At 40.5% G+C, this 18,703-nt stretch overlaps 1 protein-coding gene, 1 long non-coding RNA gene and 2 pseudogenes across 2 annotated transcripts; 3 read left to right on the forward strand and 1 right to left on the reverse strand.

The window, feature by feature from the left end:
• Positions 1–829: 829 nt before the first annotated feature.
• On the forward strand, positions 830–4,674 carry LOC110749464 (glutamate receptor 2.8-like). Its single transcript, XM_088247628.1, has 5 exons — positions 830–1,194; positions 1,508–2,850; positions 2,945–3,257; positions 3,405–3,811; positions 3,915–4,674. Exons 1-5 carry the CDS (start codon positions 897–899, stop codon positions 4,488–4,490), a joined length of 2,937 nt encoding a protein of 978 aa, XP_088103754.1. The 5' UTR covers positions 830–896; the 3' UTR covers positions 4,491–4,674.
• A 1,015-nt stretch (positions 4,675–5,689) lies between these two features.
• LOC110749489 (uncharacterized) lies at positions 5,690–8,843 on the reverse strand. Its single transcript, XR_015836514.1, has 2 exons — positions 8,581–8,843; positions 5,690–5,934 (listed from the first exon to the last, which is right to left on the reverse strand). It is a non-coding gene; the product is annotated as an uncharacterized LOC110749489 (long non-coding RNA).
• Positions 8,844–10,155: 1,312 nt separating this feature from the next.
• On the forward strand, positions 10,156–11,190 carry LOC110749463 (acyltransferase GLAUCE pseudogene; annotated as a pseudogene).
• A 345-nt stretch (positions 11,191–11,535) lies between these two features.
• LOC110749462 (nucleoside diphosphate kinase 2, chloroplastic pseudogene) lies at positions 11,536–11,832 on the forward strand (annotated as a pseudogene).
• The last annotated feature ends 6,871 nt before the right edge of the window (positions 11,833–18,703 follow it).

Below are 18,703 nucleotides of genomic sequence, written 5' to 3' on the forward strand. Positions count from 1 at the left end.
CAAGGCACCCTCACCATTCAATTCACATAAACTAAGCTAGAAATTTTTCTTTCTTGTTAGTTATGTGTCGTGTTTAATAATTACTCCTGTTAGGCTAGCTCTTAATTAGTACTTTTCTAGGTGTTGGCTTTTGGTGCCTTGTGGTTGGGATCTTTTCCCTTTTATGGTTCTTGTGGGACTTGTCCTCTTGCTTCTTGCTCCTCTTTGATTTAATGCATAAAGCATGAGACCATACAATCTGTGACAATTCAAAACCAAAAAGAAATAAGAAGAAAAGAGTGATGTGTGTTTGGAACATGTAACTTTTTTGTTATTCAATCGACACAGAGGAAGATTGAATCGAACACGGTAACTTTCGAATGCAAAAGTATATACTCTTAATCAATTGAAATACAACTCTATTCGAAACATGTAACTGCAATTATGTTTTTTGACAAGAAAGATGAAGAAATCGTAGTTACCACCCCCACCGTATACCGATCAGCAATGTGTATACTCTATCTCTTTCTCTGGGCCAAACTGAAAGCAATATGCGTGAATATTTGATTTAGTCAAAGCTACATTTTGAACAATAGAATATAAGACTAATGTGGAAAATCAACTTTTATCTTCCTCGGGAAGAAAAGGGTGCACAATAATATCTACGCCCCCATTTAAATGGACCAAAATCAATCTGTCGAGCATTGACAATTCGACATTGACTCGTTGGATAAGGACAGCAGATTTGAATACATTTTTGGAACATTAGCTACACCTACATGCTATATCACAGGCACAGCCAATGGAGTGTAGATTCTTCTTTCACTTGTATTATTCTATATAATTAATAACCCAGTTGAGCATTTTCAATCTAGGCCTTGTCTATATGAATAAAAACTCCATCTGACTTGGAAGTCATGAATTGCAAACCTCGAAGAATTTCAACAATGGCCAAGAATGCTTCCTTCAGCTCTGTTTTTTCTCTGTTCTTCTTGTTCTTAGTGCTTGGGAAATTTTCCGCCATGGCAGAAAACACAACGATTCCAGTTAATGTGGGTGTGGTTATTGACTCTGATACATGGTATGGGAAGATGGGGCTGAGCTGCATCAGCATGGCTCTCTCTGACTTCTATGCCTCTCATTCTAACTACAAGACAAGGCTGGTTCTGCACAAAAGAAACCCTACTTCAGATGTTGTTGTTACAGCTTCTGCAGGTTCTTTCCATCCCTCTCTCGTATCTTTTTTCATGTTTTGTTTTTGTTCCATCGAATTAAATTATATCCACCCTTTTATTTTAATCAATCATTTTGGATTTTCAATTTTGGAGCTTAATTTCTTTACATGAGAGTTTCAACACCAGTTGATTTTGGTGCTATGTTGTCCGGAATTATTAGAAAGTTAACATCCTTTTGCATTGAATTTTGGCTTTCTTAGAATCTGCTACATTTCTTTTCTGTCCACTGACTCATTAAAGTTGGAAACTATATCAGAATTCAATTTAACTCTCCATTTTCACCTCTGGAACAGCTCTAGACCTAATAAAGAATGTTGAGGTGCAAGCCATCATAGGTCCAGAAACATCAATGCAGGCCAACTTTGTAATCAGCCTTGGAAACAAAGCCCAAGTTCCCATAATCTCATATTCAGCAACAAGCCCATCTCTCACTTCAATCAGGAGTTCATACTTTTTCAGAGCTGCACAAAATGACTCATCTCAAGTGAAAGTCATGAGTGCCATCATCCAAGCCTTTGGCTGGAGAGAAGTAGTTGCCATCTATGTTGACAATGAGTTTGGGGAGGGAGTCATACCTTCCCTCTCTGATGCTCTGCAAGAAGTTGATGCTCGAATTGCCTACCGGAGTGTCATTTCTCCAAAGGCCACTGATGACCAAATTGTTGCTGAGCTTTACAAGTTGAAGGAAATGCAAACTCAGGTCTTCATTGTGCACATGTTCGCTGATCTTGGCTCTCGGCTGTTCGACAAGGCGAAACAGATTGGCATGATGGATGAAGGGTATGCTTGGATAATGACTGATGGAATGACCAACTCCTTTAGTTACATAAATTCCTCTGACATAGAAAATATGGAAGGGGTGTTGGGTATAAAAACTTTTGTCCCAAATACAAAAGAGCTTGAAAGTTTTAGAGTTAGATGGAAAAGTAAATTCCAACAGGACAATCCAACTGTCCATGATGTTAAGTTGGATGTTTTTGGATACTGGGCTTATGATGCTGCTTGGGCACTGGCCATGGCAGTTGAGAAAGTTGGGGCTAAAAACTTCAACTTCCAAAAGATGAATAGTACATCTGGTAATTCCAGTACTGATCTAGAAAGATTTGGGGTCTCTCAAAATGGTCCTCAACTTGTCCAAGCGCTATCAGGTACCATTTTCAAAGGCCTTTCAGGAAATTTCAGTCTTCTTAATGGCCAACTACAATCATCAACATTTCAGATAGTAAATGTGATTGGCAGTGGGGAAAAATTGGTTGGATATTGGACACCCGAAAAGGGGCTTGAAAGAAAATTAAATTTGACAAACACAAGCACATATTCTACTTCTAATGTAAGTCTTGGATCAATCATTTGGCCTGGAGATACCACCTCTGCTCCAAAGGGTTGGCAGGTTCCTACAAGTGGTAAAAGGCTGAAAATTATAGTCCCAGTAAAGCAAGGATTTGCAGAATTTGTGAAAGTGACACACGATCCTAAGACGAAAAAAACGATCGTCGATGGATACTGCATAAGCATCTTCGAAGCTGTAATAAAATCGTTACCGTATGATGTTCCATACGATTTATATCCTTATGCAAAGCCTAATGGTGAGAGCGCTGGCAGTTACAATGACTTGGTCAATGAAGTCTTTCTTGGGGTAGGATTCATATCTAAGCTTATTTGTTTTCCTTCATCTAACAAAACAAAACTATCCAAATTATTTACTGACACTGACATTTTTTTCTTGAAAGAACTATGATGCTGCAGTGGGAGATATAACCATCAGAGCAGACAGATCCTTATATGTTGACTTTACATTGCCATACACAGAATCTGGGGTGTCCATGATTGTGCCTATCAAAGACAACAAAAGCAAGAATGCATGGGTGTTCTTGAAGCCTTTGACATGGGATCTTTGGTTAACAAGCGGTTGTTTTTTCATATTCATTGGTTTTGTAGTCTGGGTTCTTGAACATCGAATAAACGAAGACTTTCGTGGACCTCCACATCACCAAATCGGGACAAGTTTTTGGTTCTCCTTCTCAACCATGGTTTTTGCACACAGTAAGTTCTTTCATCTTAGTTTACTCTGCAACCCAACAACCAAATCAAATACTTTCCATTGTAAATTATCCTTCAAAAAAGTAAATCCCAAATGGTAAAACGACTTCCATGACTCATTGTTCATTCCTTTCTTATTTTGAATTACAGGGGAGCGAGTTGTGAGCAACTTGGCTAGGTTTGTGGTGATCATATGGTGCTTTGTTGTCCTGATACTGACTCAAAGTTACACTGCAAGTTTGACCTCTCTTTTAACAGTTCAACAGCTCCAACCAACTGTTACTGATGTAAACTTGCTCCTCAAATATAAGGACAATGTTGCCTATCAACCAGATTCTTTTGTTTATGGGATTTTGAAAGATCTAGGATTTCAGGATGAAAATCTTAAGCCCTTTAAAACCCCAGAAGAGTTGAACCAACTTTTTCAAAATGGGAGTAGAAAAAATGGCATTTCTGCAGCGTTTGATGAAACACCCTACATGAAACTGTTTCTTGCAACATATTGCTCCAAATACACCATGGTTGATCCAACATTTAAAGCCGATGGTTTTGCTTTTGTAAGTTCACCTGCTGTTTCTCCTTTATATCTCTCTTTGATGTTGATCCACCATGTTTTCTCATCAGGGATTGTTTTGTTTCCTATGATTCTACAACTTGCAGGTCTTCCCAAAAGGCTCCCCTCTTGCTCACGATGTTTCGAGGGGAATCTTAAATGTGAACGAGGGAAACCAAACGAAAGTCATTGAGGACAGGTGGTTCAAGAAACAAAATTGTGCAGACCCCAACAGCTTGGTCTCTTCCAATAGTCTCAGCCTTGAGAGCTTCTGGGGCCTCTTTCTCATTGCTGGTCTTGCTTCAACACTAGCTCTGCTCATCTTTGCTGCCATGTTCTTGTATGAACACAAGGACATCTTCAAGCAACTCGATCCAGGGGCCTCATTGTGGAGAAGATTTCTTATCATGTTAAGAATTTACGACAACAAGGACCTCAAGTCGTTTACTTTTAAGAAGAGAGAACTTGAGGTTAACACCAACTTCACCCCAAGCCCATCAGTCTATTCAGACCATACTGAAGCACGCAATGTGTTTGAGGAACAGATGGGAACACCTTCATCTGCTGATCTTGAGCATGCTGGTTTCAGTCCTGGAGCATCAACCAGCAGATCAGAGATGGAATCAGCCATTGAGATTACTGAGAGACCAAGAACTCATGAGATTGCCCCAGGAAGCAACTGATGCAGCTTCTTTGTGACACGTAACTCTGTATTAATTTATACAAGTAGCACCGTAAATTGTATAGTATGGGGGGAAAATTATTGTAAATTGGTTTAGAAATAACATGATGAGCTCAGAGCTCAGAGCTCAGTGTAAGCAAAAACTATTGCACATCTCAACAATAGATGACAGCCTAATTAGTTTATCTCTTTCTTTTTGGTAAAATGTCCTAATGGTGTAAATTGGGAAAATGCCAAACCAGTTCGTAACAACGGCGTATCTTCGAATAGAGCGGTAGATGGAAAAGGGTGTTGGGGAGTAAAGGACAAAACTTCTTAAATTAAAACTGCATTTTAGACATTGTGGGTGTGGAATTCTCTAGGCTTCAACATCCAATTGCGTAGTCGCTAACAGGGTTTGGTGTAATTACAGTGTTTGAAAATCGGCCTAGGCTAACATGGTTTGGTGTAATTACAGTGTTGGTTTGAAAAAATGTCGCCAATACAACTAACCTGATTGGGGACCAAAATTTCGTCACAAAAGGTCTACAAACTGTCACAAACCGTTGCAAAATATGTAAAACCGTCATCTTTCATAAGACTGCCTACTAATTGAAGTGTTTCTCCTTCTATCTTACTTTGACATTTATTTTCCTTCCCCTAAAACACTACAAGCAATAAAGTGAACTGCCAAAAATAGTTTACGTACCATTTGTCCAATGTAAATATTGACAATCAACATAGAGGAGTGATATTTCATGTCATAAAATAACTTGTAAATCATAATATCTTCCACGATATATTAATTTTGGGGAGTTTTTAGATTATCGTTTCACTTTTGGATATGCCAGCAAGGAACACAAAAATAATTCATGTTAGCCTTAGAGAATAAGAATTTGGGCTACGAATTTTGTACAAGTAAAAGTGTTTTTTCTTTTCGGATATATAATAAGTCAAATAATGAGTAACACCCTTTGAGTTGGCAACTTGGCATCCCAAAATACCGTTTGGCATTGAAGATTATGATTAGAGTGCCAAATTATCTAGGTTTTAGCATGCAATCAAGTGATTATTGGGCACCCCAGCCTAGCCTAGCTAATAAAAAGTTATTAAGCATATGGCTATTTGTATCCACAAATATTTATAATTCTTTTTCCTTCGATCTTAATTGATTGTGTTGGTTTGGTTGTGAACATTTATGGAAATTGTTTGGCAAATCGATTTTCAACTTGTGACTTCAATATTTATGAAAAAGTTACGCAGATCCCACGGTTTTCATGACAGGACCCACCCCGAATTCCTCGAAACCCGAAACGAATCCTGTGGAAATTCCGACATCACCCCGATATCAGGCCCACTCATTGAAACTATATCCTCTTTTCCCCCAAAGAAATAAGGGCACGAGACTTTCCACCGAAAATTCGGAAAAATCTCCCCTATAAATTGAACATTCCCCAAATTTCAACCTGCACAAAAATTCACATTTTAAATATCCCAACAAGCAGCACGCACAATACAATCTCATGCAATTCACATAAACGGCCTCCGGCCTTCAAATGGTTCGAAACAAAACCAGCAAAGTTCTTAAGTCGAACAATGCATAGACCAAACAATTAATGATCTCAATAAATCAGATTCATATCCAATAACCCCATCAAAATCCAATCACATACACATAATCAATCAAACCTTTTACACCCAGTAAAATTTGCGGCTGCACCCAGGTGAGACCCCAGGCTGCCTACGTACCTTTGGACAAGGGATCAAGCTACACGTAGTTCTCATCTGAACAGTCACAACTCCGATAATATACAATTATTTGAAATACAACCAACAATACATTTCAGATTTAACACAACTCCAATTTCCGACAAAAATACAAAGAACACATTCTCAATCTCTTTCTTTATATCAATTCAAACCTGCAACCATACCCTATCCAAGGCGTATGTTGCCGTACAACACTTCCCAATCCAGGGCTCAAGCATTCATACATGTACAAACTCACAAATCTCAAACCAGAATCAAAACCACATATACATATATGTAATATATTAACACCCACCTCTCACCATCATCATGTATAAGGGGAAACAATCCAACCGGGGATTGTTGACTAGCTCACAAGTATCCGGCCTCAAACGCCATGTGGCTAGGGACGAGCCGTCCAACTGGGGGACTAACTCTCAGCCAGCACGTACGGACGAAGAATCAAGACCCGTACGCCTGAAAACAGCCCTACGCGCGCAGACTACCCAATGAAGGGTCTACAGCGACACCCCGTTAAGGTATGCCCCGGGTTCCGTCATATCCAAACCATATCCACTATGTCCATGTATCCCAGTGTCCATATCCACTGTTTCCAAATGTCATCATCCAAGGGGGAGGTACGTATGATGGTGGAGTTCGTAATCCCTTAAATAAATATTTTAAAACAGCACTTTCTCAAATATTATATATATAGGAACTCAAGATACTCCAATATGTCCAAAACACAATTATATATAACAAATACCTCATAACATATTAAATCCAATAATCAAATATATAATATATTTCAAGGAACCATTAAAACAATATGCATAAACTTTCCATCCCAAGGCATCGTATTAAGAAGACATCCGAAGGGCCTGGACAAACTCCGACGGGCCTGGGCCAAATAAATCTCCGAAGGGCCTGGACAAACTCCGACATGCCTGGGCAAAATAAACCTCAAATATAAATCTCCGAAGGGCCTGGACAAACTCCGACGGGCCTGGGCAAAATAAACCTCAAATATAAATCTCCGAAGGGCCTGGACAAACTCCGACGGGCCTGGGCAAAATAAATCTCAAAATAAATCTCCGAAGGGCCTGGACAAACTCCGACGGGCCTTGAAAAAATAAATCTCAAACATAAAACCCATAACCGGGGAGGTACCTAAGGTAGTGCTAATAGCATTCAAATTAACATTCTACGTACCCCACACAAAATCAACAACGATAGCACTTTCTCAATTATTATATGTAAACTCAAAACACTCGAATATTAACAATAATAGGATTACTCACAGATTGACAATCTGCTTATACCTATATATATATATACATATATATATATATATATATATATATATATATATATATATATATATATTCACTCCATGATCATATAAATCCCTAATAGATTTCATGATAATTTAATCAATGAGAAAAATAATATTCTAAACCAATGATCATTCACACGAGCATAAGTTACATAAAGATCCTAAAACAATATAAATAGGAAACTATGCTCCTGAGGACAAATGTCCATTTAACTACTAAAATTCAAGCCGAGACCCTAGGCTCGCTTGCAAGGTTATCCTAATACTTTTCGAAGGATAAACCCACCTCGGAAGACTCATGGCCAACCGAGAATCAAACCTTCCAAATTTGGTCAACCGAGCCCGCGGGGCCCACGACCTCCGGTTTACAATCCGAAAGTTCCTATGGGTTCCACAAGGTCTAGGATACACGTCTTGGAGGTTTAGTCCAGATCAGACGGTTGGATCGCTCACGATCGCACGATCAGACAGTTATTGAAAAACACGACTTTAAGTTGATGAATCGGAACATTCGGGGGTCCGATTCAAGATCCGTAAAATCCTACACGATCCTAGGAATGCCTAGATCAACATATCTTAATTGGGAAACGATCCGACGGTTCTAACATATTGAACCCGGATAACACACGATATGTAAAATCCATTCGGGGTTCAAACGTTATCCGAATTGAGATCCGTAAAATCCTACGCGCTCGTGACAACCAGGGGATTGCATTTGGACAAAATTACCCTCTGATACAGTGCCCACGCGCCGCCACACGCACTGGCAGCGCGTGGGTGTCCAAAGCAATATCACATCGCCGGAAAATCTTAGAATCTCGGGCCAAAACTCCTACGCTAGGTAATACACCTAATTTGGAGTCACTTTTGTTCTTGGAGATACCCCAAAAATTCGACGGAAGTGGCTGAAAACGGAGGTCGAAACCGGCAGATTTTTCAATAGCTTAATTAACTACCATAACGCAGAAATTTCACAATTCCTACCCAACCATCAGCTAGAGTATGAAAAATAGGTGAAAAAGCATACCTTGATCGCAAGATTTGGTTGCCGGAATCACCCGAACGAGCTCCGTGAAATTTTGGGTAAAACCGGCGACTTTTCTCGATATTCCGGCGAGCACAAGAGGCGGTGGCGGCTGAGAAGGGTCGGGATGGGTAGGCGACGTCACGCTGGTTCTTTTGGTACCGGTGTCACCCAAAATGGTGGCCAGATGTGACGGTGGTGGCCCAAAAACCCTCCGAATGAATAGTAACAGCAACAGGGGAGGGGGGTTTTCTGCGCGCAGGAAGAGCGAGAGAGAGAGAGAGAAATTCTGAGATTTTATTAAAATTCCATTCTATTTATTTACGATTTTGCCACTGGGGGTATTTTAACCATATCTTTTTCGTTACAACTCCGAATCGAGCCCACCGCATGTTTACGGACTCGTCTCAGTACGACCTACATAAAAATACCTGCCACTGTCCCAAAATCCTTCTGAATTAAAATGACCATTTTGCCCCTACCCCGAGGGCAAAATAGGAAATTCATATTTAAATAAATTAAATAATTTGGTGGCTAAATAATTTAGGGTCGGGGTGTTACATTTCAATTAAGAAGCAACCTTTATTGTTAGACAACTAAATAATTTTCGATTTGGTTAGTTTTTGGCTAAAAGTCACTTTTGGTCCCTGTAGTTTGGCACTTCCACCACTTTTGACCATGTAGTTTCAATTCGGCCAATTTTTACCTTATAGTTTCGTATTTGTAGCAATTCAAGGACAAGTTAGTATTCCTATCAATTTCTTTAACGGTGTAAGGGGCAATTTCGTCAACCCAAAATCCTTGAGCATAAAAGCTCGTCTGAAACTCCCATAATTTCATATTAGGACTTGAAATTGGTCATTTGGGTTTAGGGTTCTTCAAAAATTGGGATTAGTGATTGAATTTCAAGCCCTAATATGAAATAGGGAGAATTTCAACAAACTTTTACTCTCAATGGTTTTGAGATGAAGAAATTGCCCCTTACATCGTTAAAGAAATTGACAAGAATACTAACATGTCCTTGAATTGCTACAAATACGAAACTACAATGGCAAAATTGACGAAATTGAAACTACAAGGTCAAAAGTGGTTGAAGTGCCAAACTTCAGGGACCCAAAAGTGACTTTTGGCCTTAATTTTTTGTACAAGTATTTTACATGGAATTTTTTATTTATTTATTTATTTATTTATTCAGTTATCTAGACCTCTTAAATATTAAAATAATAATAATTAAGTGGTCAAATAATTTCTCGGCTTTACTAATATTTTGCATGAATGTCTTTTACAAGGGAATCTAAAATAAATTATTCGAATACCTCTCTTAATTAAAAAAAAAACAACAATAATTGTCAATGAAAAAGAGCCTTGACTTGCAGACTAGAGATCTCATGTTCGAACCCCTATGGCATCTTAATTGTGTGCGTAAGTGTGAGAAACCCCTTCCCTTGTAGTTTAGATTATCACTTGTACTAAAAAAACAACGATAATTCTATCTATCCATTTTTACTCTCATAAAAAGGGTAAACATAGATATTCTATATATAGATAACATCCCTCAAAAGCCAAATTAAGTGAAACATGGGAACAGTCCATGAAAATCGTGATGAAGGAAGCCCTCCTCTCAGTCTCCTCCAAGACCTCAAGGTCACCGTCCACCACTCATCTCTGGTTTTCCCATCCCACGAAACAGAGAAAAAAACCATCTTCCTATCAAACATAGACCAATATCTCAATTTCCACGTCCAAACGGTGCATTTTTTTGCAGTCCACAAAGATTTTCTCGATCCCAAAATTGTACGTAACTGAGAAAATGAAAGACACACTAGCCATATACTAGTGCCCTATGATTTCTTGGCTGGAAGATTGAAATTCACGAACCCCAACAACAACAACACAGGTCGCTTAGAGATCGACTGCAATGCAGCTGGCAGCTGGGGTAGGCTTTGTGGTGGCCTCTAGCGAGCATGCATTAGATGAGATTGGAGACTTGGCTTATCCTAATCCAGCTTTTGCAAAACTAGTTTGCACCACCATGGAACCTGCTGCTGATGATCACCACGATCAGCTACTTTTCATTCTCCAGGTCCTACCTAACTACACTTTTTTTTTTCCCTTCAATAAAATAAAATAAAAATTTTGGACTATTAATTAATCTTCAGAAAAGGCTGGAAATTAGTTAATTATTTATTAATTGAACAGGTGACAACATTCAAATGTGGTGGATTTGCAATGGGCATATCAAATAGCCATGTAACATTTGATGGTCTAAGCTTCAGACTGTTCTTGGACAATCTGGCTGCCCTGGCTACTAACAAGCCCCTGGCTGTGGTCCTTTACAATGACAGCCGCATCATAGCCGCTCAATCCCCACCACATGTCACCTTCCCCCACCCTGATTTACTCGAGCTCAAGATTATTCCCGCCCAGCAAGAGCATGAGCATGAGGTAGGCGGCCAAAACTTAAACCCTGGATGGTGTGAAGCCGTCCAAGAAGAGCTTGACTTCAAGATCCTCCGTGCAACAAATATTTTGGTACCGATGTTAACTTTTTGGTGCGTCTTCCTCCTCAGGAAATGCAAAAGTTCCAAGCCCTCTTCCACAACTTCTTATTAGACTAGACTGAAGGGAAAGCTGGTCCTAAGTTTTTCAAGGCCTAGGGCGACAACAAATATTAATAAAAGGCCATATAAAAACACACACACACACACACACATATATATATATATATATTCCATATGAATTTGCATAAATACCACCTGAACTTTTAGGCATGTACGCAATTACCACCTAAACTTTTATTTTTTATTTTTAACCACCTGAACTTTGTGGAGTGTTGCAATCCACCACCTACGTCTAATTCCGTTAAAATTTCCGTTAAGTGGAAGGGCATTTTTGTCAGTTCACTAAAAAACATAATTTTAAAAATAAAAAAGAAGGGATATTAGAAGCAGAGACAGAATGGAGACTCTGGCAGTATTTGGCGGAGCAAGTCCATGTGTTTCCTCACCCTTCAACGCTCAGCAGCTAAGAGAATTTGCAGCTTATCTTACGCCCACCACAAGAATAACCGTTTTCTCATATTTCCCATCTCGTCCTCATGCTAAAACCCTCCCCAAACCTCGCAACTTTCTTCCCCACCACTTGGCTACTTCATTGGAACAAGTTGATGAGACATACAAAATGGTGAAACCTGATGGAGTTCAGCGTGGCCTTGTGGGAGAGATAATCTCAAGGTTTGAGAAGAAGGGGGTTTGATAATCCAAGAGACAAAAGCAGAGTGTTTATGGTCGGGTGTGGTGGGGGGAAGAGTTTAGGGTAATGCGTATAATTAGGTTAATTTTATTTTTTAAATTATGTTTCTTTATAATTCTTTTTAGTTACAATTAATTGACGGAAATACCCTTAAATTTAATGGAAATTTTAACGGAGTTAGATATAGGTGTTGGATTACAACACTTTACAAAGTTCAGGTGGTTAAAAATAAAAATTAAAAGTTCATGTGGTAATGACGCACATACCTAAAAGTGTGGTATTTATGCAAATTACCCTATATATATGTGCAGAGAGCTTCCATTGAGAGATCCCTCAAATTAGCTTATTTGAGGGACACCTTTGTAGGCAGGGATAGACCTACGTCCATACTAACATGGGCTATAGCCCGAGCGACTTGATATATATATATATATTTTTTTTTTTTTAAAGAAGACCACTCAATCGATTAGGTGCCACGTGTCAAGAAAAAGTATAGCCGCCTGGCTATACTATTTAATAAAAATGAAAATAATAAAAAAGGACCCTCCTAGTTGCATTAGTTTGTACCTTATAGATATTAATTTTCTAGTTTCAACATATCCAAAGTGGATACTAATTTTCCACTATATGATATTTTAATATAATTTTTATAAAATACGTTATTCTTATTCAACAATATGTGAGAATTATTTGTATAATACCTGAATTCTATGTGTCTTACTGAAAATTTAAAAAAAAAATACGTGTATAAAATATTAGAAATACATACGTACATATACAATATGACTATTGTATGTTTGCTTTTTAAAACACGTGAGACGTGTATAGAACACGAATGTATTATTGAAAAATATGTACGTACATATATATGTATATATATGTAAAAGATTATAGCCACTCGTCTATACTATTTATTAAAGACAATTTTTTTAAAAACGTAAAGCCGCCCGGCTGTACTATTTTATAATTAAAAAAAAGGAACAAATCGAATATAGCCAAACGGCTACACTATTTGCTATAAAAAAAACACAGACGCACAGCGCCTTGGCGCTCACGTGTAAAATAGTACAGCCGTGCGGCTATGCTTTTTTAAAAAATATTTAAAAACTGAGTATAGCCGCGCGGCTATACTATTTTTTAATATAAAAAAAAAAAGGACACCTGTCAGCTACGCAAATCTCACGGCCTGGAGTTTCGGGCCGAGGGGATGTGCGTTAACACGTGACTTCCTGCTTTTGGATGCGGTGCGGTTGTGCGCGGGCATGCCAGCACGGTCTACCGCGCGTCGAGATGTTGATGTGGATAGAATGGTCGAGTGGTGCGCCTGTTTGAACTCATCTTCTAATCAAACGATTATAGCCGAGAGAGGAACTGATCTCGGCTGTTAGGTTCACGGCCTGAGCTACAAGGCCTTTTAGGGGTGGTGATGATGGTGAGTTTTGGGCAGTGCTCCGGCGCGCTGCTCAGTGAGCGACGGTCGTATGATATATGGGGTGAATGAATGAGTAACAGAGATGGTGCTCCGGCGCCTTGAAAATCAAGGGTCGTATGATATATTGATGAATGGATTTTCCTTACAAACTAACACTACTCCTAGGAAAGCAAGTAAAGATATTGAAAGTGCATTACAGAAAAATATAATTTGCTCCGTGGGAGGCTTTTGTTTGGTGTTTGAACCCTATGAATGTAACTTGAGCCTTGTATTTATAGGAAGAGTTTTTGGAGGAGTAATCGAGGCTAAAAATCTGCATGGTGGAGCCTGATTAGAGCAAGTGGGTAGTCCAATCGACATTTGGGATCGTGAAGTATGGTGTTGTGACCCCATAAATCCCGGTGAATCTCGGCCGCCGCCCTGATCGTGGGTTCTGCGCTTCTGGCCGTGGAGACGCATTTATTGTTTCTGATAGTTGGTGACCTAATCTCTCAAACTGCAAGAATTCTTGTGAGAATGTCTGCGTCTAATCACTCTGATTCCTATCACAAAATCCTGACTTCAATCACTTCCCACCTTCCCCTCGTGCATTAAATGCTTATTCGTGGCCAGCGGGTTTGCTGCAATAAACAAAGGTATTACTTCGTTAAATGAAGCGTGGGACCCTGCTGCCACTTGATCATCTGACTTTAGTACCTTTGGCCGTGATTTTGTTCGGCCTCGGCCTCGGCCTATAACCAAGGCCGAGATGATCATGCCTTCGCAACTTTTCCTTTGCTTTTTAGGAAGGCCAAACATCTTGGCGAAACGCCGCGTTTTAGCTTCACGAGCAAGTGTTAGGGCCGAGAAAAGGGGCTCCTCCGGTCAGTTCATGGCCGTGATTTATTAAGCACAAACAACACCCAGCGATTAGGCCACGTGTCAGCACAAGTCTGTTTTTTTTAAAAAAAATTAAAAATACGGAATATAGTCGTCTGGCTATACAATTTTTCAAAAAACAAATCGTAGTATAGCCATCGGCTATACTATTTAAATAAAAATAAAAATAATAAAAAAGGACCCTCCTAGTTGCATTAGTTTGTACCTTATAGATATTAATTTGCTAGTTTCAACATATCTAAACTAGATTCTAATCTTCCACGATATGATATTTTAATGTAATTTTTATAACATATGTTATTCTTATTCAATAATATGTGAGAATTATTTGTATAATACGTGAATTTTGTGTGTCTTACTGAAATTTTTAAAAAAAAATACGTGTATAAAACATTAGAAATTTGTACGTACATATACAATACAACTATTGTATGTTTGCTTTTTAAAAAACGTGAGACATGTATAGAACACTAATGTATTATTAAAAAAATACATACGTACATATATTTATATACGTACATATATTTATATATGTATATATATATATACAGTTATTCTCTTATCCGGATGTCCGCACGTTATTATCGTGCGGATCCTATTGTAAACAAGCAGGAAAACAGAGAGGGGTAGTACAAAATACACTACGTCCGCACGATAATAACGTCCGGATGTCCGCATAAGAGAATTTCTATATATATATATATATATATATATATATATATAAAAGACTATAGCCGCTCGTCTATACTATTTATTAAAGATAATTTTTTTTTTAAACATAGTAAAGTCGGCCCGGCTATACTAGTTTTTAAAAAAAAATAGGAAAAACATCAAGTATAGCCGCGTGGCGATACTATTTACTAAAAATAAAATAGAGCAGCTGCACAGCGCCTAGGCGCCCATCCTCTTTGTGATTTCAAATGGAGAGGACTCATAATAGAACATGCTCTTGGCTATCATCACAGTTTCCTGTACTTTTCTCCTTCTTCTCTCTCTCCTCCTCCCTTTTTGCGTTCTCTGTCCTGGTGATCAAACCTGCCTTGAACAAATTACCAAAGTCCAGCAAGGTCTTGAAGTAACGATCGTCTTCGGCAATCTTTCCTTGCACCGGCTCAATCACCTCCACGTCCCTCTTCGACACAGTCGGTCGCTTCAAGGATACTGGAACAAAGGAAAATTTTTTGAACACAGGTTAGCTTCGGCAGTCAAAAAAAAAAAAACACACACACACACACACCCAATCCCCACTGTCGAACGACAACCTATAACCTACCGATTGTCTGAAAGGTTGTAGGGATGTACCTCTCAACAACCACACACGGTGTCGATTCCCAAGCACCGGATACCAGCACCCGCCGCTTACGCCAGGTCTTTTGCGAGCTTGGCACACCAACCACAAAGTGCCCTCGGTGACCGGCTTGCAGACAATTCGACTGCACCCACCCTCCCTGGTCCGCGCCCTTCGCCCTCATCACACTATACAAGTGGGAGAACTGCTCATAGCTCAGCTCCCCCTCCCCAGCTATACCGAAAGTGGTTATGGTACCGAGGAGCGTAATCCAGAAGTTTGGATTAAACCGTCCGGGTGCATAGCTGATCTGTGCCAGGATCTTCTGCGCCGAATGTCTCAACAGCAATCGGAGTCCGTGCTTGAAAACATTGGTGAAGAAGACTGCCTCGCCATCCGGATCGCTCAGGGACTCCATTGGCCTAGGGATCACTACCGAATCCGGAATGTGATACTCAGCCCGAATCTTGGCCAACTCCCATTCGGTCAAAGCATTCGGCTCCAGAAAGTCCACACCGAAAACGGGACCCTTTGACTTCGCCATCGGCACTCGCTGCCTTCCCGTAACAACAGTCAACACCCTCTCTCCTGGCGCAGCAATCGACACCTCCACCGCCTCGGCTCCGCGACCGGATGTCGAAGGCTCACCACCTTGAGGCCTCAAACGAGAAGTGCCCCGGCATCGGTAGGCACCTCTGTATGTTCTAAAATTTCAACATCGGTGCTCTCGGAATTAGCAGTCTCAAGCTCTGGAACGGAGCTTTCCAAAGACGACTCTCCCTCAAATGCCCCTCGTCTATCACTATACTTCGACTCTGTATCTACATCTACAAACAGAGGCGAATGGAAACTAAATGCCATGCCAGAATCAACCTACGATCCTAGATGCTAAAAATCTCATGCTCATCTACGTTCGTACACATTCATACATGTTCACACAACAATTGAAGACATGCCACCAGTTTGATTCATCGCCTCCGTGAAACACTTGCCGAAAATCGCCTGCGCCGTCGCACTACATTCGCTGGAAATCGCCTCTCTTAAGCTCTGTTTGCTCTCCAAAATTCCAAGTACCTCTCTTACCGTCCTTTCCTTCTACTTATAGGACGAACCTTGCATCAGGAAACGAAATGACGCGACCCCTCGAATCCCTCCCAACACGTGTCACCCATGCACAGGGAAGCCTAAGAGTCGAAACGCCCAACCTGAAGGGACGTTTCAGAATCTCAGATTTTTCAACGCACGAACACCATCTACGAATGGCAGGCACACCTTGGTCGAGTCATCCTTCACCCCTTGTGCCGAACGATTGGCATACCTTGGTCGAGTCATCGCTCACCTCATGTGCTGAACGACAGGCACACCTTGGTCGAGTCATCCCTCACCCCTTGTGCCGAACGACAGGCACACCTTGGTCGAGTCATCCCTCACCTCACGTGCCGAACGGCAGGCACACCTTGGTCGAGTCCTCGCTCACCCCTTGTGCCTAACGGCAGGCACACCTTGGTCGAGTCATCGCTCACCCCTTGTGCCGAACGGTAGGCGCACATGAGTAGAGTTTTCACTCACCCTTTGTGTCGAACGGCAGTTGCACATGGGTAGAGTTTTCACTCACCCTTTGTGCCGAACGGCAGGCGCACATAAGTAGAGTTTTCACTCACCCTTTGTGCCGAACGGCAGGCGTGAATTGGTCAAGGCATCACTCACCCTCTCACGCGTTCAGCATCTACTGCTGCTTCTTTCACTCTTCCAAGCTCCCCCTTGCTCGGGGACTTGGGGGGACTATGACTACCATCGACTAGCCACAAAAGTGGGAACAAAACCCTCTCGTCCAGGTCAGAATGCCGAGGACACATGCAAGTCCCCAACCAAGAAGTCCTTTCTCAATCGGAAACTTGGGGGACTCTTGTTTGTACCATATCTGACCCTCCACTCACATCATGCCACGTGGACAGAGGACAAAGCTAAGGTCAAACCCTGCGGCTCACACTAGTAGATCATTTAAGTGCAAATCGGTGTCCACTGCCGATTCACTCGTCAAGTCTTTCAATCGACGAGCTCTCCCGAGCGCCCCACTGCACAGACTATCTGTACCAGCTACCGAACGACCCTCAAGCATGCGTTCGGCATGCCTTGCCGATTCTTTGGGACAACCTCGAATGCCCCACTTAGATATTTATGAACTCGTGTCGACCTCATAAGGCACTCCCACGAGTCCCACATTGGAACTAAGTACTAGGAGCACACCAGGCACTCTCTATAAAATAGGGCCCCTTGCCCTAGACAAAGGGTAAGACTTTCAACTTGACTTTTAGACTCATACATTGTTGATAGCAAAGTTCTTAAAAGAAACTTACTTTAGCATCGGAGGGACTTCGGCCGATACCACACCGGTGCTCTAGACCTCATCTTTTGTTTCTCTCCGTGACCTAGATCCAGCGTCCCAAGGACGGACGCGTTCATACCGAAGGCCCAATTAGTCCTTAGACCGTCCACATCACCTATAAGTTGCTTCTATTTCTATCTGTTTAGTTCTAGCGCCAACACTATACATCAGCCAAATTTATGGCGACACCACAAGACCCAACAAGTCCAAAGGGCCAAACTCAAATGGGATGTTCTCTATTAAAGCTTACATTACATGGATAATCCAAGCTCCATCTCCAACTTTGCCAGCAAGGTCAGTTTTTGCAAGGATGATCTATGAATGTAGACTTAAAAAAATAGATGGTTTGGATCGTTGAAAAAAAATTTGTAAGGGAACCTAAAAGGTGTCCCTCAATAGAAGGGGACTGATATATCTAGAGAGATCCTTCAAATATGCTTATTTAAGGGACACCCTTGTAGGGCCCACTCCATATTGTATTTCACTAATCCAAACCGTCTATTTTATAAATACTCATTCAAAGATCATCTCTACAAAAAATCACTTGAATCCGATATCATATATACACTCAATTGAATTATTGAAATTTTAGTACTTTCTTGAAGCATCGTGTTCATTGATTTTGTAAGACACAATTGGATATCGAAACGGTTTCCAATTTCTCTAATTTTTTGTACGGATGATCTATGAATGAAGACCTAAAAAATAGATGGTTTGGATCATTGGAAAAAAAAAAAAATTGTAGGGTACCCTAAAAGGTGTTCTTCAAATAAAATTATTTGAGGGATCCCTTAATAGAAGGGGACTGATATATATATATATATATCACACACACACACAGAGCTTCCATTGAGGGATCCCTCAAATTAGTTTTTTTTAGGGACACCTT

This window comes from Prunus avium, chromosome 1 (genome assembly GCF_965620075.1).
Source record: "Prunus avium chromosome 1, drPruAviu1.hap1.1, whole genome shotgun sequence".
Lineage (NCBI taxonomy): Eukaryota > Viridiplantae > Streptophyta > Magnoliopsida > Rosales > Rosaceae > Prunus > Prunus avium.

Bases quoted from the DNA above. Each gene is read 5' to 3' on its own strand.
- LOC110749464 (XM_088247628.1), top strand. From the start codon at position 897: ATGAATTGCAAACCTCGAAGAATTTCAACAATGGCCAAGAATGCTTCC. The intron at 1,195-1,507 runs GTTCTTTCCATC...CCTCTGGAACAG, and splicing joins TGTTGTTACAGCTTCTGCAG to CTCTAGACCTAATAAAGAAT. The intron at 3,812-3,914 runs GTAAGTTCACCT...TACAACTTGCAG, and splicing joins AAGCCGATGGTTTTGCTTTT to GTCTTCCCAAAAGGCTCCCC.